The sequence below is a fragment of the Leptidea sinapis genome, chromosome 5, assembly GCF_905404315.1.
Source record: "Leptidea sinapis chromosome 5, ilLepSina1.1, whole genome shotgun sequence".
In the NCBI taxonomy this organism is placed as follows: Eukaryota; Metazoa; Arthropoda; class Insecta; order Lepidoptera; family Pieridae; genus Leptidea; species Leptidea sinapis.
The window spans coordinates 4452692-4475801 of NC_066269.1; the positions used below are offsets into that span (position 1 = coordinate 4452692).

The window sequence follows — 23110 nt, forward strand, 5'->3', positions numbered from 1 at the left end:
TTGTGATACCCATTATCTGACCAGCATCCTGTGCAAAGGAGTCTCCCACTGGTAATGGATGGTACCTTGTAGCAGTGCGGGTTGTCGGGGGCGTGCATGCGGTCGAGCAGCGTGCACATGAGCGCATGTAGCCGTTGCAGCGCCGCGCCCGCCCGCTGCAGCGCCGAGTCAGCAAGGACACCGGCAAGGACCTCGCGCTCCGCCGTTCGCGCCACCACCGACGTGAGCGCCGCGGCCTCGCACAGCAGCCCCTCGGGCGAGCTCGGGTGCGTCGCTCTGCGGACACACTCACACTTAGGCTAGGGTTACTATGGATACGAGTTCTGACAAAAAATTGTTCTGACGAGTTCTGACGGATTCGTCAGAAGAACAAACACCTGGTATCCAATAACAGTGTTTACACTGGCAACGACGAACGCGTCAGAACATGCACGACGTCGTCAGAACCACTCGAGCGTTCAAACGCATTTGATTTTTTCGCACGACCTGCGTCTGTGAATTTCGAGTGATTAGGTTTCCACCATAGATAACGATAAATTGATCAGTCTCGTGTATGAGAACAGGGATATGAGAGACAAAAATTATCACAACAGAGATATTTCTCGGCAAAAATGGGGGAAAGTTGCTACAGAACTCAGCAGTAGGTACTATTTTTTATTTTGATGTGGGGTTTACATTAATTAGGTACATGAGCAATTAGAATTAATGTTTACATTTTATTTATCAAGAACATGACTTGTAGAGCTATAGATTATTACAGTAGGTTGTATTGAAACGGAATTTCACCTGCTGGACTAACAAAATAATTTTTCAAGGTTTCTCTAGTCTCATTCGCGCTTCTTCCGTAGTGCATATATTATCTCCGTGAAACTGGCACATTGTGTAGGGACTCAAAGTCCACCTCGGGAATATCAACGGAAGTAAGAACTTCTTTATCGATGTCAAATCAAATTCATCAAATTCGTCCATCTTCGCTGGACGGCAGAAACGAACTGAATATCAGAATAACAGAAAACGCGCACAGTGTAAACGGTTTATTCTGACGAGGATTTCGGACGTACTCGTCAGAACAAATTTTCGTCAGGACTCGCATCCATAGTAACCCTACCCTTAGTTACGTATTCAACGACTATTTTCTGCACTGACCTAATATAATAGTATAAATACCACTGGACAGGCTATTCCATATGTTTGACAGCAATTTTTTTTCGTGCTTATTTGAAGCGCTACTGCGAGCATCCAGACAACTAATTTTGACGCATAACACAAATGGCTAAGAAAGAAGCGTATAATATACTCTGAAGTATATTTGCATTTTGAATTAATATCGGTCGTTTTCCGTGTTACTTATACGTCAGGAATCAACGTAATTAAATACACATTTTTTTTTTGTAAATATTTATAATTTTCTTATCGATATTTGCTTAGCTGAGATCGCTATACTGGTTTTGGTACCGCAGACTCTCGGTACAAGGCCAACAGCGCCAAAATGGCGAATATCAAACAGGCACAAAAGCACTTTGACAGCCGCCAGTCCAGTGGTATACAGAACAGGTCAGTGATTTTCTGCAACTGAAAGTCTGTAGCCAATATTTCTATTCAAAGCCACCGTGGTTTTAGGCTCTTTTGAGCCTGTAATTTTTACATAATCGGAAAAAAATCAATACCTCACCAGGACCAGCTAATGATAATAGTAATAATAATAGGTAGCTATTAATAATAATAATACTGTAAACATCATATCGCGGCGCGTACATAATATACACAATTTCAATTTATATTGGATTTATTATTAAAGTTTTATTTTTACATTTAGTGTTTTATTTCATCTTTTGGTCCTTCGAGCCACCGGAAGCGAATATTAAGTAAGACCTGGTAGCCATATAACACAATATCGAACCTGAGCACCAAGTCGACACATTCCAAGTGGCTGAGCAGGAAGTGTGTGATGTGCATCGCGCAGCTGTGGTTCTGTGTGCCCAGTGTCGTCAGCAGTGCGTCGCACAGCGCCAATGCGGGCACTAATATCTGACGGAACCTAAAATCAACATAAGATCGTTTTAAAATAAAAGTATAACTCCCAGAATTAAAAAAATCATGAACCGGTCATGGCACCTCCAACAGGAGCCGAAATATACATAAACCTTTTTTTTTTTATATGAGAGGGGGCAAACGGGCAAGAGGCTCACGGGATGGGGAGAGGTGAGGCAACCGCCCATGGACATCCGCAACAACAGGTGTGTCAAGAAATGCGTTGCCGGCCTTTAAGGTGGGAGTATGCTTTTTTCTTGAAGGTCAATAAGTTGTATCTGTTCGGGAAGACCGATGCCGGTAGTTGATTCCAAAGTGGCTGTGTGAGGCAAGAAATTTCGAACAAAACGCGCGGTTGTGGAATGCCAAACGTCTACGTGATGCGGATGGTACTTTGCACGTAATGTCCGATGGTGGAATCAACCCGAACAGCTCCTCTGAGCACTCCCCGTGATAAATGCGGTAGAATATGCAGAGAGAACCCACATCTCTACGCAATGCTAGAGAATGAAGCCGATCGGAGATGACTTGACCGTCGATGATTCGAGCCGCTCTTCGTTGTATGCGGTCAAATGGAAGAAGCTGGTACTGGGGAGCACCCGCCCAGAGGTGAGATCAGTACTCCATGTGAGGCCGAATTTGCGCCTTATAAAGTTGCAGGCGGTGGCTTTTAGTGAAGTACTGTCTCGCCTTACTGAGAAGGGGAGAGGCGTACAAAATGGCATAGGCGGGTAATAAAATATTTTAATATTACTAAATAAGTTCCAGAATGTTTTGAAATCTCAAAATTCTTGTTACATTTTTATTCGTTGATTTCTAAAATTGGAGGTTATGAAGTGGACAAAATGGCATACACCTTGTTCGGGTAAAATAGCATACTATGTCATTTAACCCACCTTTTTATATTTCTAGGAATCATGCCTCGCAACTATTGTAGAAAAACAGACAGACAGCGTTGGGATAATCTCCATGGAAAAGGCTATTCAGGCTATAAATAATAATGAAGCCCGAAGAAGATTCAACGGCAGCTGATAATCTATGCATACCATAAGCAGGTCCATCTCAGGTAGTAGCAGGCAGTTCTACGTCCCTGGTAATTGCAAGTACATCAGCTGCATAAAACCCAAGTCCAGTCTCAGTTGCCGAGTCTACAGGCTCAGTTACTGCAGGACCTATGATACCTACGTCATCAAGGATACTCCAAGACGTGAATATCAATGTTCCTGTTTGCGTGCCATCTCCAGTCCCTAAAGGAATATATGTGACTGGACAAAGCAAAAGAAAACCACGCAAGAAACCCTTAGTATTGTTACTAACTTCAATGCGAAATATAGAAGAAACAAAAGCAAAATCCGCTCCTCTACCTCCTCCAAACAAAAAGACAAGAAAGGTTACAAAAGTTTTAGACTTTAGTTCTGATAGCGAAAATGATTTTTCTTCTTTAAATGCTTACACAGTAACCATAGACGATGACGAAGGTTGTCCGTGTATTTATTGTAATGACCTCTTCTCAAGATCCAAGCCAAAAGAGGTCTGGCTCCGGTGCTTGAGCTGTAAAAGATGGGCTCATGCATCTTGTGCAGATGTTCCGAAAAAGACAAAGCGTTACACGTGTGAACTCTGCATGTCGAGTCGATGCATGCAATCGACTGATTTTGTTCCTAATTTAGTATGTCATTTTGTCCACAGCACGTGTGTCATTTTACCCGCCGAGGGCGGACAAAACGGATTTTTCTAAGTTTTTAAAAATATTTTTTAATATTATTGTTTTTGAACTCAGATGATTGATCTCCATAATTATAAGTAGGTAATGAACCAAAGAATACATAATTACTTAAAGTGTTGAATATTAGAAATAAATAAATATGATTATGACTGATTTTATAACTAGTATGTCATTTTGTACGCCTCTCCCCTACACCAAGCTTTTTAGAGGCCAGTTTGGCCTTCTCTTCCAAGTGACCACGAAACTGAACGTCGCTCGATATATCGACGCCAAGTATGCCAATACAGGCTGTGGCAGTTAGAGGAGTGATCTCGAATCGAGGGGATACGACAAAGGGAGACTTTTTATTGGTGAACGCACAAACTTGGGGTGTCTTCTTGGGGTTGAATTGGACTAAATTATGTCGGCCCCATTCCGAGACTTTGCAAAGCATAGTCTCGATTTCAGACACAAGTTTGTTCCGGTTCTCGTCGACGCTATCCCGGGACATGTTGGCACGGCCGGTGTAGGAAGCATTACCTGTGCTGTCGTCTGCATAGCAATGAATATTGCTGATTTGCAGCATATCATTGATATGCAGAAGAAACAGCGCAGGGGATAGCACGCAGCCTTGCGGGACACCAGCGTTTATGGGTTTTAAGTCGGAGCATGCACCGTTGATAACAACCTTGAGGCTCCGATCAGCAAAAAGCTAGTGACCCATTTGCACAACTTCTCGGGAAGCCCATAGGATGGCAGTTTCGCTATAAGCGCTTTATGCCACACCCGATCGAAGGCCCTCGCTATGTCCAAACTCACCGCCAACGCCTCTCCCTTCGACTTAACCGCTTGCGCCCAATTATGGGTGAGGTATGCAAGAAGATCACCAGTTGAGCGACCCTGACGGAAACCGTACTGGCAGTCGCTGATAAGCTGGTGCCCCTCTAGGTATCGCAAGAGCTGGCAGTTGATGATCGACTCCATTACTTTGGAGAAAATTGAGGTAATGGCAATGGGGCGGTAGTTGGACGGATCTGAGCGTACACCTTTCTTAGGGATCGGGTGCACTAAAGCCGCCTTCCATAATTTCGGGACTACGCCTATGAGTAGGAGAGCCGGAAAAGACGGGTAAGGACCGGCACCAGTTCCGGAGCACATGTCCGCAGCACTATCGGGGGAATGCCATCGGGCCCGCTCGATTTGTGAATGTCCAAGGTGAGAAGCGCATTAAGCACGGCACCATGCCGGATTTTTACCTCCGGCATATATGATTCGCACCGCGGAATATGCGGTGGTGGTGCACCTTGGTCATCCAGAGTCGAGTTGGACGCGAAGTGGGCCAGCGAGTCATCATCCCTGTGCAGTGGCGGAATGGCTGGCTGGCAGAAGTTTCCTTGGACAGCCTTGGCGAGCGACCAGAACGCACGAGTTCCCGAGGGAAGGCGTGCAAATCTCTCGCCAATTCTGCCAATGTGCTTCGACTTCGCGTCAGCAATAACTCTTTTGAAGGACCTGGAGGCATGATTGAAGTGTTTTTAAGTTCGCTGGAATTCACACCCTTAGATACCACCGCGTTGACCCAAGCCTGATAGCACTCCTGCTTTCGGCGAGAGGCCATTTTGCAGGAGCGGTTAAACCATGGTTGGAACTTGCCACCGATAGGCACAGAGGAGGATGGAATGAAGAGTTCCATACCTTCCATACATTGTGTCACTCAAGCCATACCTGTTAGCCACAGACGGTACGAATTCGGTGTCTTTATGATTCGCATATCCAGTGTGGACATCGGGGTGACAGTCCAGCGCCTTCAGGTTGGCGAGACACGATAGAGCCCCCTGGGCCAAAACAGTCTCGGCGCCGAACCTGGTCCCCGCTATCTTGATTAATAGCGTTATTTTGGATTCGTACACATATAGTACTCGTAGCGATTTCGGTGATGGTTCTAATGCCTGCAACAGAAATACAGGTGTCAAAAAATGATTACATGTAAATGGGCAACGGTAAGCGGCTATAATGAAACTGTTCTTGCTAATGGCGAATTATCCCGTGTAATCTTGATGCCAATATCCTCATGTTTCGGCTCATACACTTATTGCTAACACCTGTCAAAGTCACTTAAACTTACTTAGATACCCAGTGGTACTCATATCTATTGTAATGCAAAATGTTGTTAACTCTCTGTAATATATTCGTACCTACTGTCGAGATAAAACTGTCCAGGTCAATTAAAATAATTGTTTTAATTAATTAATTTGTCTCATTATGTTCACGACGAGACACTTATAAATTACTAGCTGACCCGGCAAACGTTGTTTTGCCATATAAAGTATAATTCACGCGATAGTTTTATAAGTAATAAAATATTGCCTATATTATAGCCTGTACATCATTTTGTTCTATTGTCAATAGTTTTTGCAGCGCACGCAAAAATAGGTTTTCGATTTTACACCTTGTGTTACAAAATAGCAATTTTATTACGGATCCCTAATTTTGAAAAAAAAACATAGCCTATAGCCTTCCTCAATAAATGGACTACCCAACACTGAAAGAATCATTCAAATCGGACCAGTAGTACCAGAGATTAGCGCGTTCAAACAAACAAACACTGCAGCTTTATAATATTAGTATAGATAATAATCTGGAACTGTCCTTTACTACGAACCAATAATCTAATTTTATTTTATTCTAGTTTCACAATAACGTCACAACTCAAAACATCACATAAATAATTTTGTAAAACTCACCTCTTTCAAACCTTCATCGTCCTGCAGCAGGCCGTCGATGAGACTCCTCAAGTAGCCCTGGTTGGTGAGAGTGTTCATCCAGTCCGAGGCCGGGTTGATCTCTATCAGCGTGTCCAGACACGAGAGCGCCACCATCCGACACACGTCGTGTCCGCCCCCCACACAGTCACTGCACACTATCGAGCACAGATTGTCACCGAAGTTATTAATCACTTCCACCACCATCGACTTCAGTGCAGAGGTTTCCTTATTCGGTCTCGATTTGGAACTGTCTAGGCGACTGACGTACGTCGAGTTGATTTCCTCTTCGGGGTCCGCGGCGCTGGGCTTCAAATTAACAATGTTCAAGAAGTTGAGTAGCGCTCCGTACAGATTGACTCGCATCTTCTGAGTCGAGCCACCAGAGACCAGAATCCAGCTTAATATTTTGTGCAGTATAAATTTGAGCGTAAGTGATTTCGTTTGTATGATCTGATTGGACGGTCCGAAGAATGATGATTCGAATTCTGAGGATTTTAAGTTGGACTCCCGCTTCTGTAAGATATAGCAATGTCGCAGATTGACTAGTAAGAGTAGAACTGTGCCGGATGCTAAGTTTCCGATCTGCGGCAGAACCTCAGCGGGTGGGATTTTGTTTAGCAGGTCTTGCAGGATGTTGAGGATGAGCGTCTTCCTGTCTTCAATGTTGAGGAGGTCTTGTGGCGCGACGCAGAATATTATCTCGGTGAGTTGCCGCCACGAGTCGTAGTAGTGTGTGAGCGTCGCTGCCAAGTTGCGTTGCTGGTTAACTTCAGTTACGTAGTCGAGCACCTAGTTGACACATTCATTTCATAAATTTGTGATTATTTACCAAAAAACAATGGCCCGAAAACCAAGCAAGTGATTCAAACCATCCAAGACTAAGAATTAAGACTATTCCAGAGGTGGATACTTAAATTTTGACACCTGCGAGGCAATATAACGACTACAAAGAAAATCGTTTTTTACACTGACTACAATTATACGTTTCCAGGGTAATTTTTTCCCTAGAAATATAAGTAATCTCATTAAATAGTAATGTGCCTAATATCACTATTCGTATTTAAGCACAAATTAATAACGTTATAAACCATTACTTTGGTAGCACTTTCTATACCTTGCCTCGCTAAAAGTACTAAAAGCACAGTCTTAATACATTCAGGCTTACGTACTCTCCCCATACCAGCGATCAGTTAAGACAAAGACAGATTTTTTTTAAGAGCAGGTGTGACTCAACATGTCCCCTTTCTTCATAATCACGCCACCTGACTAGCCATGCAAGGTTTAGCCCAGGAGCAAAGTGTCTTCTATATAATACATACGCTATGTTAGCGATGCACGTTGTGCGTTATAAAGATGTTAGATTCAGGTATACACTTCAAAAATGAGCAATTTAAACTACCATTTGAAAACAGACACCTTCCTTAAAAGCCGGCAACGCCCTTGTGATTCCTTTGGTGGTGCAAAACAATGTAGGCGGCGGTGATCACTCAACATCAGGTGACGCTCGTTTGTGATCCTTTTCCATAAAAAAAAACCGGACAAAAGCATAAACTTAGGATATAAAAGCGTATAGATGACCTGACCGCCCCATAATGCGTGAACAATTTCGATTTGTCAATGAGTGTGTTAGCTACTGAATTAATATCCAAAATATTATGGAGCTAATGCCAAGCGTGGCTGACTGTTTACGACTAATCAATCAAAATCGGTTACAGCAACAATAGATTCGCTTACCTTTTCTATCTTGCTGTAATGTGGAGAGATGTTCTTCTCTCTCGCTCGCTTTGTTTGTCTATACGCTACCAAATCGTAAGGCTATGGACGAAAGCTTGCTGACGTCACACAGAGGGCGTGGACGTTTAGGGGTGGACGTGACTTTACCTTAGATCATTTATACATCTAGATAGCTATGATATAGCTATGAAAACGTCGAAAACAAATTTAGTTTAGAACAAACGTCTATTTTGAGCAATTCACGCACACTAACACAAAATGTCATACATAACGCGAGTGTAAGACGTAGCTTGTCACGCACACTTAACTAATATTCCTGGCCTGTTCTTATCGGTTCCCTAACTCGGTCGTCTATCTAGACATATAAATCTAAGAGTTATACCTATATATATATAAACAATATTGTATATGAAAAATCTTACTATGAATGCAAGAAAATAATAATGGAGTGGATAAGGTGATCTAATTATGAAGACACAGAAAACCTACTTATAGTTAGGTACTAAATCTTTAAGTTTTCTTTCAAACTAACACACACACCCACACACACACACACTCACCAATACACACAATCACACTCGTTCACATACATACATACATATACACACCCACACACACACAGCACATTAAGTTTAGATTACAAATAAATCAATTTTTAGTATGTTATTATTGTTAATATGTTTCTTTCCCTTAGTTAATTAACTTGTTTATTATTAAACCTTATTATTATGATTTTGCTATGGAAGAGCGGGGCCTCCTAGTACAGGCAACTCTTTGCTTAAAAGGAAATAAATATTTAAAAAGTAAATATATACCTTCTGTATCTCTTCAGCCACGAGCGAGCGTTGCGGCGCGGACGCACGCAGGGCCGCCAACTCACGCGCCAGTACTGCGTGCACTCGCGTCACACTGATGCGCTTACACACGCTGCCACCTGCCCGCACAAGCGTCGCACATGCAACAAACATATTATTAAACATTTATTTATTTATTTAGAAGTTTAAAAATGTGAACACCATTTACACCATAATTTATAGACCAAAGCATTAGATTAAAACTTAGGGCTGGTGATTGCAACTGGCAGTCCAATTGGACCGAAGCCGGTGTTAGGGCTGTCCAAATATCCTCGACCAAATTGTGAAAAGAATATTAAAATTTTCTAATTTAATCTAAAATTTTAATTTTTATTAATCTCTCTCATATCATATATATAAACATAAAAATATATGAAACAATAAGTAAATATATATATATATATATATAAGTAATATTAGTACATTTACCACAATATTCAAATACTGAACTAATACGTAATAACTAACTTAACGTTATTTGTGGGTAGGTACAACCTTCTAGTGTGGTAGGTAATAGTCAAATATTGAGTACGAATATATATATATAAATGAATTGCTGTTCGTTAGTCTCGCTAAAACTCGAGAACGGCTGGACCGATTGGCTAATTTTGGTCATAAATTATTTGCGGAAGTCCAGGGAAGGTTTAAAAGGTGAATAAATATGAAAATGTTCGGAATTAAATAAAAACAACAATTTTGTTTTTCCTTTGATGTGTCCCCCGTCGTCCGATATTTGTTTTGTATGGACATATTTTCTATGAGAGAATTTATTGACGCACGGTTTGACAGTTCTGCTGTGAAACAATTTCATTACAACAAAAGGGAGCATATTTTACGAAATAATTCTTGATGTTATGATATATTATTGACAAATTAATAAAAAACATTATTTTATTTATTATATACAGAACAACGTCTGTCGGGTCAACTAGTATTTAATAAATATAAATTAAACAAACAATCATTCAAACATGTGAATGGTGAAGTATTAATGGCACGCTTAGGCCATAGTTTATTATTTCCAATAAAAGAAAAATAACTTCTATTATCCGTGAGTTTGACGCTTAAAATAACATAGTAAATATCCCTTAATTAAATGTTCAAATCTAAGTCAGTTAAAGCACGTTATATTATTAACATCCTTTTTTGTGCGTTGATTTTGGTGCGTTAGGCCAGGTATCCAACAAAGCGGAGAGGATTATTAGTCATTATTAAGTTATTTATTTATAAGGTTTTACTCACGTTTTTGTCGGTGTCGGTACCGACTAGTTTCGCTAACCCACCCCTGATGAAGGACCTCCGAATGGTCCGAAACTAGTCGGTACCGACACCGACAAAAACGTGAGTAAAGCCGTATAAATAAACAATTTAATAATGACTCACGAAAGTTTTAACAATTTAAAAGCGGAGAGGAGATGTGAGCTGTGAGAGCTCGAAATCAGTGATGTGATGTTTACAAAAGAAAGACGCCATGTCGTTACAAAAGTTATATTTTAACTTACTTAAGGAAGAGGTATTAGAGGTTGAAGAAACACAATTAATTCTTCAATAATTAAACTATCAAAGGAAAATTAGATTCTAGAAAAAATCGCGCGCCACCTGTCTGCAAGCCTACATGCATCTCCACTCTACCGTGCCGCTTGATCGCTCGACGCGGCACAAAATTCTATAGATAAACTAGCTGACCCGGTAAACGTTGTTTTGCCATATAAAGTATAATTCACGCGATAGTTTTATAAGTAATAATATATTGCCTATATTATAGCCTGTACATCATTTTGTTCTATTTTCAATAGTTTTTGCAGCGCACGCAATAATAGGTTTTCGATTTTACACCTTGTGTTACAAAATAGCAATTTTATTACGGATCCCTAACTTTGAAAAAAAAACAGCCTATAGCCTTCCTCGATAAATGGACTACCCAACACTGAAAGAATCATTCAAATCGGACCAGTAGTACCAGAGATTAGCGCGTTCAAACAAACAAACAAACACTGCAGCTTTATAATATTATTAGTATATTAGTATAGATGAGATATCTCCTCTCCTCTCCACTTGATCCATTTCCACCGAAGCTAAGCGGAGAGGAGATGTGGAAATAACGAAATTTGATTGGGCCTAACGCGTGAGCGTGGTAACGTGCGTACCCGAAAGCGCGAGCGCGGGCAGGTCGCAGGCGGCGATGACGTCACGCAGTTGCTGCGCGTGGAACACCTCCCAGCGCGGCTCGGGCACAGCCTGCACGCTCACCGCCAGCCCTTCCAGGCACGTGCGGATCACGCATGTCTCCCACTCCTGAAAGAACGGATTGTAAAGATTGAGATCCTTCACGCCCAGTTTACACCAGGGCCATTTGCCCATTTGAGCTCTTCTAATATAAAAAAATGTGTGTGTATTAGTGTACACAGGTAAAAAGTGAAACTTCTCTATGATATATTATTTTTCAACTATTTACAACTTAACAGAAATTGGGTACATTAAAAAATTGCCGTATTAAATTAAAGTTATTATTTGTTATAGACAAACAATGCAAATAAGTAGTTTTATCACTTTCAAACTGATAAGTAAGCAAACACATTGACAACACTGGTAAGCCCAGAAAGTATAACTGCAGCTTAAATCATGCTATACAAAGCATTAAGTATGCACGCACTTTTGCACTAACCCGTAAATACAATATAAAAATAATAGTTAAAAGTATAGAGATAGTAAGAGATATATAGGAATAAATCGTATCGGATCGGTAATACAGTTGTCAGCGAATGGTTCAACAAAGTGGCTGTGCGAGACAAAATGTTTCCTTGCTTAATCCAACAGCACATGCTGATTTTTTATTTTTTTATTATAAACAAAATTCATAAGAAAATAGGCAGAAATATTTTTTTCAATTAAATATTATTCTCAAAAGAATTATCCATTCCAGCTTAGTAAATTTATCTATATAATATCTAATATATAATAATCTAATATATAAAATTCTCGTGTCGTGGTGTTAAACTTTGAACTCCTCCAAAACGGCTTGACCGATTCTCATGAAATTTTAAGTGCATATTGGGTAGGTCTGAGAATCGGACATCTATTTTTCATCCCCTAATGTTAAGGGTGGTTCACACGAAATTTATTTTTATTTTTTTTTTTAAATTTGATTATTTATGAGGCAGCATTAAAAATACAACTTCAAATTTTCATCCATCTACGATCAACAGTTACTTTTGTATCGCGATTTTAATATCGGTAATACAACGTTTTCTGGGTCAGCTAGTATATAAATAATAAACTTATGTTTGTTAGATAAGGGGGTGTCCCTAAATTAGGTGAGGTGTATTATTAAATTTTCTGTACCTCCCCCCCCCCCTTGGTGAGATGTCGTGAGATTTTATTCAACCCCCCCTACCATCCCCCAATCTCAAGTGAGATTTTTCAAAATGTGAGTTTCTTACATACTTGTACTCGTTGGATAGTTATTGTAAAAAGAAAAAAAAATCCCTCGTGCTTTTATTTACGACTAGTTAAGACTAGTCATCAATATTGCTGACAGTTATAAGTGTAATAATTTTTTTACAATAGAATACTTAAATCGTAACTATTATGATTAAAAAAAGGATATCTACTCTAACTCAGTCGATGGAGGATCAAAATATTATATTTTTTTTTGTTCCAATCAGAAAAAAATTGCGTGACATTTGCCGAGACCCCCCCTCTCCAACGTAAGATTAGGTGAGATTTGACTCGACCCCCCTTAAACATCTCACGTAATTTATGGACGCCCCCTAAGTTACTGAGTTATACGAAAAGAAAAAATACTTTGTGCCTAACTTTTACCAAAGGTGAATAAATAAATACAGATTAAAGTTTTCAAAATAAAAAGATGTAAGTGAGAGTGAGTGCAGCACCTGGTCGCCGGCGCGCGAGTCTCGGTGCAGCGCCGTCAGCAGCGCCGTGAGCGCGGCGTGCTGCGACGAGGCGGCGGCGGCGCCCGCCTCGCACGCACACGCCCGCAGCGCCCACGAGCGGGCCGCCAGCGACAGCGGGCACGCCGTCTGCGAACATACAGCTACATTAAGAAACTACTGAATACATACTTTTTGAGTCACTTAAGTGTGTATAAAATACACAATTTATTTAACTGGCACTAATGTTCTGTACTTAACTACGTACCTAGATTTAACTCTTTGTTAATAATAATAATAATAATAATAATAATAATAATAATAATAATAATAATAATATATTTATTTGCAAAAAACATAGTATACAATGGTGTTTAAATTTAAATAAATAATAAGAGCTTACATGTTTTGCCAGCACTATTCCTAGCATGCAAATATTTAAACACAATGAATATAATCAGAATTTCATTTCCATAAAGTCCTTAATACTATAAAAATTATAATCATTTAGCCAACTATATAGCTTATTCTTGAATAATCTAGAATTTAAATTTTTTATGCTACTCGGTAACTTATTATAAATACGAACACAATTACATACACAACTTACTTACTTGTTAGCATATTACAAACCCATGTAGTTTTCTGATGCTAGTAGTAGTAGTTTAAGTATTTTCTTTTGTAAACTTTAATGTAAATAAATAAAAAAATATTGCCAGAACCTTAGTTCTGGCAATATTTTTTTATTTTATATATTTATATTATATTTATATTATAGATAGATCGAACTGAAAAAGAGTTCTTTTAGATGTCACATTAACACTACCAACGCTTTGGGAACAAATAGCGCTCTGAGAGGGAAGAAGCGGCGCAAGAAACTCTCCCGCATTATTTTTGGTCTCCTTTTAAAAAAATGTACAGTCGTTTTTTAAATAACTTATTCAACTTCAAAAACTACCACCCATTCGAAAATTTATGCCTCAGACCTGAGAACGGATGCAAGATATTATTAAGCTGTGCTCTTTAAAAAAAAATCCATTTCAATTAAATTTATTCACTGACATAATTTGGCATAGCCTAGCTTAGAATGGTTACATTTAGAAAGTTATTTATACATCAGTAATCGTTATTACATAGTTAACATTTTTAAATAATTATTTACAATCTCGTTACACATGTAAATAGTACATTTCTGGAAAGGTCCAAGAAGCTGTAAAAGCATTTCCTTGGCCTAAAAAGAACTTATCAAAGTCAAATAAGCTTTATTCAATTAGGTTTAAACTAAGCTCTTTTGAATAGTTACTTTAAATATTTATTTTAAATTACTAAATCTACCAAATAATCGAAAAAAGTTAAGTTTGTGAGAAGAACATAAAAGAAACCCAACGGCCACTCTTTTCAATCAAATAGAGTATTTTACAATGGCTGTAATATGAATCGTTTAAATATTATAAATTATTTCATTAAAAGATATAAAGAATAAACTGTATAAATACAAATTATCGTATACTAGATGCATCACCCTTCAGAGCTTGAATTCATTGTTTGTATAAGGATGCTTCGTGAACATGATGGAATTGATTACCGTCATAATTAGTAATCGCATCCAACAAATACACTATTTTACTAACTGTAACAGGTCGACCTGCCACCACAAGCAGCAACCGTTCACGAGTTGACGCATGGATCAGCCGTCGTTCCCTTCTCACATATCTGTGGGAAGGAAACGACCAAGCATACGACTCCTTCGCAAGCAATGCCATTTCAATGAGCATGACGAACCATGTTATAGCATACCTCAAATTACCTTATATACAAGCGTGTTATCTGATATGTTTGTGATACCTCTAGATTGATGGTTGCCTTAAGATGTCGTGCGAGGAAGTAGTCCCGGGCTCGCAACAAGCGCAGCGCGGGAGTCGAGGTGGCCGGCGAGGACACCAGGCAGTACACTAAGCGGTAGCAGCTCTCCACTAACGGAGTCGCCTCCCTGTAATACCACATCGAAAAACGTTAGATCATTTTTTTTATGAAAATACAGGACGAGACGAGCAGGACGTTCAGCTGATGTTAATTGATAAGCCAATTACAATGCACTGCCGCTCCGGATTCTTGAAAAGCCAAAAATTTTTGAGTGGCTCTACAATTGCGCTCATCACCTTGAGACATAAGATGTTAAGTCTCATTTGCCCAGTAATTTCACTAGCCACGGTGCCCTTCAAACCGAAACACAATAATGTTTACAAATTACTGCTTCACGGCAGAAATAGGCGCCGTTGTGGTACCCATAATCTAGCCGGCATCCTGTGCAAAGGAGCCTCCCGCTGTCCAGTTAAAAAGATGTTTGAATTAGAAGGAAGAACGCATGTCCGTCACTCACCGGTTCTGGTCGTTGAGGTGCGCGTCGAGCAGGTCGAGAGCGGCGTGCAGACACGTACGGGGCGTACCGGCCACGCCCGCTTCGTGCAGCGCGCTGCGAGATATCTGCCGACACCGGACGATAACACATTACAATGTATGACGTTTACACAACACATTTAACAGTTAAGAATCAAGCGGTGTTATTACAATAGTTATTTATACAACCGTTGCGTAATAAGGGCTATTAAAACACGAATGTGGGTTTTAATAATTGTATCACATGAGTGTTTTAATACCTAATTATGAACATTTGCATACAAGACTTTATCTACACCCATAATTTGAATCCTATAAATATTATGAAACAGTTAGCTTACTGCTAACATTACAAAAGAAAGTCTTAGTAACCATTACATCATCCAAACGAGTGTTGTAATGAAAACGGATGATGTAATGTTGTACGGAATTTCATTGCAACACTCGTTTGGGTGATGTAGTGGTTATAAGGACATTAGGTGTTTTTTTGGCAATAAGCTAACTGTTTTAGAATTTTTAATAGAGGATTTAAAGCATGGGTGTAGTTAAAAAAAATAACATGGCTTAGACACGTGTTTTATAAAACAGTGACCTAACAATAACGACGTCTAAATTGGAGTTTATCTTTCTATTACAAAACAGTGTTAACTAAAACTTAACTAAAATTTAACTAAAACTTCGTTAAGCATAACATAAACTGAAGTGTACAGGAACAATTTCAGGTACGGAACACAATTTTTGTGAGCTGTCTACCTGTCATCATATAATTGAAATCCTCCATATGAATGATGAATGATCTATTCCTTAGACACACCTTCGACAAACTTCGACTCGTAATAGAACTTTTTTTAAACTTTTTGTAATAACACAGAAAGTGTTTACAGTTAAACACAGTAGAGGTACAAGCCAACGTACTTAAAAACGACGATATATTGTGACTGGTACACACTGCGGTCTTCTTAGATATCACTATAGACAAAAAGCTGCATGCAAAGCACATGTTGTCCAATCCGCTAGTTGGACAACATGTGCTCTATCTAGATAGACTCATATAAATTATTTTTTTAACCAACATTTATGAACGATGCGGTACTCGAACCAGCGACCTCTCGGGTTCCGTCCGAGCGCTCTTACCAACTGAGCCAATCGTTCGAGTACGCATGGGTTGTAAATCTTGGTATGTCTTGTTCAACTCTCAGGCTACAGGATCTACTTTACAATTGATAATCTGCTCAACCAATAATTATATATAAGGAAATTTACTTGAGATGCCGCTCTTTTGCTAAATAATTGGTTATTTTTAAAGTGATATCCCTCACATCTGGGATTATAATAAGTATAAATTAAATTTGTAATTTTATTTTCTCCCTGAAGGTTTTTATATAGGTGTATAAAGCAGGAGAAGCTGATTGCACATTTATCCATCGAGTCATGTGAACGTTGTTGGTGACAGAGCGTATCCAAGACTAGATGTTTTGAAACAGTATCATTTTCTACAGCCTTTGACACAAGTGCAGCCACTTCTTTATTTTTACCGCATATATACTCGCCTCCATCAGTTATTTTTCTCGAAAAGGTTCATTTTAATAATGGAATTTTCAACTCCCTTAAAATATCTGCCCCAGTTGTCGTGCCATGAATACTATCAATATCGATACACTTAATAGCTTTTACCTACTCCGCGAATAAAAATCAACACCTGAAAACCACGCAAGTTGTCCATTTCTGTCAGACAGTTGAGATGATATCTTTTTAGCGATTTCTTACTGTTCACTGTGCCACGTTGTTTGCAGACAAACTGACACTTAAATAAATTTACTTTTCGGAGCATATTTCTTCGGTTACTGCAACCAAACGGTTATGGTTATTTTACATGTTAAACATAGTGCCTTATTACTGGACTCAATTACAAAATACTGAAAGTTCCATTTATCTTTGAACATTCTGCATTCACTGTTTATTTCTCGCTTATTTTCAATTCTAATAAATCAAACATTAAAAACAATAAGTCAAAACAAAATACTGTCTGTCATGCACGTTTCATTTCCTTTGCCTTTTCTACGCAAAATTACTGGTGGTTGAGCCGCTAGCCATGGTCTATGCCTCAAGCATCGATCAAAGGTGACGAGCGCAATTATAGTGCCGCTCAGAAATATTGAGTTTTTCAAGAATCCTGAGCGGCACTGCATCGTAATGGGCAGAGCGTATTGATTACCATCAGCTGAACGTCTTGCTCATCTCGTCCCTAATGATAATAATCATAAAAAAAATGTGAGCCGTCACGGGACGCCTGGCAGATGTGAAACATCGACATTATTTTGTAAAAGTAATATGCAGAAAAGAACATATTGTGATAGGAACTAAATATGTCATAATGATAAAATGAAATATTACGATTTTTTTCCAGATAACGATGACTATTTATTGAATAAACATTTATTTTCATTAAATACAAAAAATTACGAATTTATTTCAAATCGTGACTACTTAATTCGTTTAATCAGTGACTTTGGTAATAGTTATATTCGATGTTGCCTCTGAGGACGGTATTACTGTGACAAGGCGACGCGTCGCCACGGCATGCGTCGCCACGCCAGAAATCGGTTTTACGTGCGGGTATAGATGTTTCACATCAAAAAAAGTGTAAGTTGTACGGCTATTGAGCCGAGCTATAAGAAACGGAAAATATGTTTAGTGAGCCACTCACGTCATCGTGTAGCTGATAGCCGAGCAGGAAGTGTGCGAAGTTGGGCGGCGCCGATGGCAGCAGCTGCAGCAACAGTTGTAGCACGCCCTCCTTGGCCGCGCGGATGTCGGCCACGCCCTCCTCGCCGCAACACGACTCCTCCGTCTCCAGACACTCGACGAAAGCGTGTCTGAACCGACAAACGGTATTGGTTGAAAACGAATGAACATTTTCTTTTAGTGTACATCTTAGTTTCGACCAGAATTCAATCGATCGTAATGTTAACTCGAGGAAAAAACATAAACTTGTTATTGCTACCAAGTCGAGTAACGGCCGTTTTCAATAACGTATCTCTAGTTACCGATATATTATATTGCTATCACCGTTTAATGACAAGATCTTATCTATCCATAGTTATGTCCAATATAGTTATAGTTCAATGCTTTATGTCGATAGGTTATTGAAATGTAGAAGCATAAAAGAATAGATTTGTCTACCTCTAGTAAGTTAAACTAAGGACATATATGTTTTGTGGGGCGATGGATATGCTTTTACAACATGATCCCAGAAAATGATAAAACAAAAATGTTACGAATTTTAAAAGATCTTTTTAAAAACGTTTGTGTGGGAAAGGTTATTATAACATAAATGATTTTTTTAATGATACCACAGACTGGGAATGGAGCGAAAACCCTAATGCTCTTTAATTATAAATTTTTATTGGACGAGTTTCTTGAGCCCCTTCGTCTCACGTCTGAGACACTCTATTTTGAATAGGTGGTAGTTTTTCATTCATTTATATTCATTTATTTGCTATTAAATAGGGTGGTAAAAATTTGGTCTAACAATAGCTTAAAGTATCTCCTATTTAGCCATTACCAATAGCATGCAAACTTGGTCTTGAGCAAAAAATTTATTACAATATAAATTAATTTATTTTATATAACACAAAATTATAATTTTATACAATACAAAAGAAATATTAAAGTCAAAATAAGAATAATCAACTGAGAATGCAATGTCAAAATCCTTTACTCTTTGTGGTCAAAAAACTTTTCCATAGAATAAATTGTGTTTTGAAGAAGCCAATTGTGTAAGGATACTTTAAATATTGAAAAAGGTAACAACTTAAATGAATCAGGGATCTTATTGAAAATTTACATGCCCATCCAGAAGCAATTTTTCTGAAATAAAGTGCTATGCGGAACGACTCTAGTCACTAACCTATCAGCTTTCCTAAGTATTTTTGAGGTTTAATAAGTGTTGGCACATGAACACTTGTATGGATTGGTGCATATGTTAGATATATTTCAGATTACCTAAGTCACCGAAACAAAGAATATCAAAACCTAGTTGGCTTCAAATAAGAACAAATATAGTGGCTCCAAAACTGGAAGTTTTGGAAGGAATACTCACTGGTCAAGAGCACACCTCTTTTGCCAATTCACACGTCACAAATACTAATTGTTTCGGTAATGGTAACTACTGGTAGACTTAGCACTATAACTTGAACGTACACTCGTGTCCAGGCGATTGATCAATCGTAGACCTTAGATTTCTATACTTTTCGTTTGCGTCGATGCGGTTACGCACGCGGCCATTCAGAGTTCTCTTTTGACAGTTCGCCAGATGGCGCACATCACGGATGTGCATGTAAGGAGTGACAAGTATAAGGGATTGTTCTGAAGCCGCAACAAAGGCATTAAAGTTCTAAATAGGACTCTCCAAGATATAATGAATTGTAACCGACTTATGGGCGGAGTCACGGTACTATTGGCTGGTGACTTCAGACAGACGTTGCCTGTTGTCTCACGAGGTTCACGTGCAGGTGAAGTGAAGGCTTGCCTTAAGTCATCAGTTCTATGGCCTTAAGTTAATATTTTGTCATTAAAAGTAAATATTATGGGCGCCTCGTGTCCAGGCGATTGATCAATCGTAGACCTTAGATTTCTATACTTTTCGTTTGCGTCGATGCGGTTACGCACGCGGCCATTCAGAGTTCTCTTTTGACAGTTCGCCAGATGGCGCACATCACGGATGGGACAGGGAAAGTTTGAAATTGGATTGAATTTATGGCTTTCAGGACAAGTATAAGGGATTGTTCTGACGCCGCAACAATAAGTGATTTTAAATCGTATTTTGAATGAACACACAGCACGCGTGTGTAGATAGTGTACCTGAGCGGCAGCGCGTGGTGCGGTGGCAGGTGTCGCGCGGCCAGCAGGTGTCGCGCGCAGGCCGGGTGCAGCAGTGCCCGCGACAGCAGCGCCACGGCGCGAGCGGCGGCCGCAGGCACGCTGCCGCACACGCCCGCCAGGCGGCACACCGTCAGCAGGCGGTCGCGGGGCGCGCCCTCCGCGTCTACGCCGCCCGGACCTGACAAACACATACCATTATTATGATAAAGGGACTCCTGTTTAACCCCCGAGGTGCCAATCAAAACTACGGTAGCAGATATTTTTTCGTTAAATATACACAGAGTACGACAAGCTACACGATAAACCACAAGAAAAATAATTTAACAGACTATAAAAGTAAGAATATTGGAACGAAGTTCCTTACGGCAGGCTTGGAGGAGATAGGGATTTTGCTGCGGGACCGAACTGGAAAAAATGTGATCGTAAAACCGTAAGAAAAAGTCCGTGGAATAAAACCGTTAAATGAGACGTGCGCAGGCGCGACAGTCGTATACACAAGCGAGTAGTGTATATTTTGTAATTATTTCTATCTCTATGTAATTTTATGTTGTCAAACAAAAATAAAGAGACATATTATGTTATTTTAATTGATAATTTGGATTACGATTGTTTTTTATTTTACGTAATTTATTATTTCCTAAAATACTGAATTTCCTAAATACTTTCCTGTACTTAAATAAAAACTAATCTGCAAAATAAGAGAACAATCAACCTACATAAAATTGAACACGATTTTTTTTTTACAAATTGTGTCGATTCTACATTAGCCGAAGGAACTTCGTTCCTACGTGGTGTCCCACGACACCACATTTTTTAATTTTAAAACTTTATCTGTGTAAAATACGACAAGCCGTCAAAATGCGGTCAGCCGTAAAAATTATCTGTAGCAGTCGATTTAAAAATTCTTTTTGTATTATCTATGATATTTTAGTAACTATTCCATGACTAATTAGTAACTTTGTAGTATGTTTTAGTTATAAAAAATTACTACATTCATTAGTAATAATCGAAATGTAATCTGTAGGTAAATCTAAACAAATCATAAAAAATGCATGACAGCCCTACTTTAAACGAAATTTGTTTAAATTACGCAGTATCTATTGTTTATGTAATCTAACAAAGCGCTAGCTTGTTTAATAATAAAAGCATTGACATTCGTTTATATAAACAAGCCGAAACACTTCAAAAGCAATAAATTTATTGTGTAACCCGAGCCCGTTGACTTGGCGTCGGTAACTCGGCGCGGCGGCATAAGACAGGCCATCGGCTCACGTGTTTTGTGGCGGCTTAGCCACCGACGGGTTAAGCAATTGGACGTAATTCCAGAAAAACGTTCCGTAAGAAGAGCACTGGCGAACTGTGCAGTTATGATATAACTATGTTGAACATATTAGTGGTAAAATATACTGTGGGCAGATATGCGACGCATATTTATCATCACATGCTATCGCGCTATTGCTCATTCGAAAATACAGTCGTACATATTTTTTAGAGAGAAATATAAATATTTATTTATCGTAGGGAGTGACAATAAAATAACATATTACAACAACACTTGGTAAACGTTATGAAGCTACATCTCCATCTCATCATCCAGCGGGAGGCTCCTTTGCACAGGATGCAGGTTAGATTATGGGTACCACGACGGCTTCTATTTCTGCCGTGAAGCAGTAATGTGTAAGGATTACTGTGTCTCAGTCTGAATTTTTGGGGTTTTCAAGAATCCTGAGCGGCTATTACCATCAGCTGAACGTCCTGCTCGTCTCGCCCCTTATTATATAACATTATCTTCATACGCAAGCCGGGCTTCTTACAGCCTTTAAAATTTCAACTTATCTATAACTATCCTCATATCTATCATAGGAAATTATAGCAATACGCTAGCCTCATAAGAAGCCAACATACTCAAAAGAGACGGCGCGATACGCGGTCGCCACGATTTCCGCTTACACCGAAATCGCGTCGATTCCCGACCGCGAGTACCGTGCTCGACTGACGACTCATAGGTCATAAGCAAACGGCGCGTCGTTAATGGTGGACACATATAATATTCTGATCAGTGAGAATAATTGCACAATGTTTTATAATACGCGCGGGAAAGACAATAATGTGTATTTTAAAAAAAATGTTTAGTCAATATATGACTCATATACTTTTACTAATTCTTCTGATTTACTAGGGCAAGCGGAGCCACTGACCTCATGCTTCTCACAACGCAATGGACACAAGGGTCGGTCTATGTGGCTCTTATATTGACTCCTTGAGAACAAATAGAACTCTCACAGCCTTTACCGACTAATGGCCGATATGGCATACCTCAACAGAGGTGTAGGTTACGGACGAGATCCTTTCCAACGGGAGGCCTGGTCTGCGCCCGGTGCGTTCTCCTTCTGCAAAAAGTATCGCTCATAGCCTCACCCAAGATCAGTTTGGACAAGGGCAGCAGAAGCGGTGCGCGGCTTGCGTCGGCAGCGGCGGAACTCAGCGGCTTCTCCAGCACCAGCGCTCGTTCCAGCAAACGCAACACGCTCACTAGCGTCTCCTCCACATAACGCTAGAAAAACAGAAAACATACATACATACTACCCGGTTGTATTATCTCTAGACCTGATGTCGATGACGGCACATCGTCGCTCTGTTACGGTGTGCAAAACAAGCATCACTATATAACATCCTAATATACTAACTCTGACACAACGTAGGGACATATTGGATTTACTTTGCTTTTACAAAAGTATTAACAACATTTATGACAACTCCTTTTTTGTGTCTATGTTTAATTTTAGAGTGCCTAGAAGCCCACGTAAACCTGTGAACTTATTTGAAAAACCTTCTCGCAGAACTATTTTG

General features: G+C 39.5%; 1 protein-coding gene across 1 annotated transcript in view; it reads right to left on the reverse strand.

The window, feature by feature from the left end:
- The window catches only part of LOC126964483 (nuclear pore complex protein Nup205), a 60444-nt gene that overhangs the window by 9686 nt on the left and 27648 nt on the right, over positions 1–23110 (reverse strand). The window contains exons 17-28 of the mRNA XM_050807629.1: positions 22679–22814; positions 20240–20438; positions 18084–18252; positions 15360–15463; positions 14825–14969; positions 12983–13129; positions 11237–11384; positions 9051–9169; positions 6481–7290; positions 5462–5685; positions 1901–2038; positions 66–276 (exon numbers count right to left, since the gene is read on the reverse strand). Coding sequence (XP_050663586.1) covers positions 66–276; positions 1901–2038; positions 5462–5685; positions 6481–7290; positions 9051–9169; positions 11237–11384; positions 12983–13129; positions 14825–14969; positions 15360–15463; positions 18084–18252; positions 20240–20438; positions 22679–22814 — 2550 coding nt within the window. The remainder of the gene's footprint in view (positions 1–65; positions 277–1900; positions 2039–5461; positions 5686–6480; positions 7291–9050; positions 9170–11236; positions 11385–12982; positions 13130–14824; positions 14970–15359; positions 15464–18083; positions 18253–20239; positions 20439–22678; positions 22815–23110) is intronic.